The sequence below is a fragment of the Hipposideros armiger genome, unplaced genomic scaffold (genome assembly GCF_001890085.2).
Source record: "Hipposideros armiger isolate ML-2016 unplaced genomic scaffold, ASM189008v1 scaffold_65, whole genome shotgun sequence".
In the NCBI taxonomy this organism is placed as follows: Eukaryota; Metazoa; Chordata; class Mammalia; order Chiroptera; family Hipposideridae; genus Hipposideros; species Hipposideros armiger.
Genome location: NW_017731415.1, coordinates 181,959 through 183,247, shown reverse-complemented (window position 1 = coordinate 183,247; position 1,289 = coordinate 181,959). Strand labels below are relative to the sequence as shown.

Genomic DNA, 1,289 nt, shown 5'->3' with positions numbered 1-1,289 from the left:
TAAATATGATGTTGGAAGGGAAGCTCTGGAGTAAAATAATAAGTATTGTAGGAACTTGTCACTCAACACAAAGCTCTTAAAGAATGAGCACATAGGGATGAGGCAGGAGGTAAATACATTTGTATAGGATTTAGCAAGGAATGTTTTTAATGCTAAATCCAAGATTCCCCAGGGTTGGAACCGGTGAAAATGTAAAGGCCCCAAGAAGCCAGCTGGTGAAAGGCCTTAGAATAAGAGTGTCATCTGTTTGGTCTTAAAAAATCACAGGAAGAGTGGGTAGAACTAAGAGTGCTAACACATATGTTGTCCCTCCCACACACACACACCCCACCCCTATGTGGCAAGGTAAGGTATGGTGTTCATGATAAAATTTATTGCTGCTGCCACATGCCACCTGCTGGGGTCAAAGCTGGTGTCTGAGAAGGAGCAATTGAGAATGACTTCTTCATTTTGGTAAGTGCCCCCAAACCCATGGTGACATAGTAGGTCCACTGTGAAGGCCTCATAGTATGGCAGATGTTGGATTGTGAGGTCGACCTGCTTCTTTGAGTAAGCACCAGGGAAAGAACTATATTTGAGAAAAGAACTATATCCTGAGAAACAGCCCCTAGCATGGTAGTCAGGGATATAAGTCTTAGAGCTAGATGGGGTTAGATTCAAACCCCAGTTCTTGTATATTCTGGGTATGAATATACACTTCTCTTCAGGAGTGTTTCCATTTTTCCGTATTCAGTTGTAACTGAAATGCACTCTTTCTCCTTTAGTGGCTGGCCCAACGCTGGAAACTTTTGTGGGAGCTAACATTAACACCATTCTTATCACAAACCTCCTCAGTGGCATGGACTACAATGTGAAAATATTTGCCTCCCAGGCCTCAGGCTTCAGCGACGCTCTGACAGGCGTGGTGAAAACACGTAAGACTGATGTCCTATGGCCTCAGCTCCCACAAGTGGTTTTGCTGCTCTGTTTTCACTGTAACTCAACCCTTGCTTCAACTCGATGACTGGCTTTTCTTTTCCTCAGTTTTGCCCTTTCTGGACGGCATTTCATGGAAAGAAAGGTGTGCTCCTTACTCAGGGCTGTAGTTCAGAGTCCCAGTTGGCAGGCGGGATGTCAGAGCCTGGCGTTCAGCTCTGCTTGATGGTGGCGGATAGGATTTCCTTCTGGAAAGTCTTTGTTGGCATTTTTCAAATTAGGTGAAATTTTCCAACCAGCCTGTATCCTAACACAGCCAAACCAGTCAGAGTTGGGCCAGGGGGAGCTTGCCTCTTCTCAAAGGCTTCACTTCT

The 1,289-nt window shown here is 45.1% G+C and overlaps 1 protein-coding gene across 1 annotated transcript in view; it reads left to right on the top strand.

Annotated features, from left to right (window-relative positions):
• Window positions 1–1,289, top strand: part of COL14A1 (collagen type XIV alpha 1 chain) — a 222,717-nt gene that overhangs the window by 106,731 nt on the left and 114,697 nt on the right. Inside the window, exon 22 of the mRNA XM_019642088.1 lies at window positions 765–914. Coding sequence (XP_019497633.1) covers window positions 765–914 — 150 coding nt within the window. The remainder of the gene's footprint in view (window positions 1–764; window positions 915–1,289) is intronic.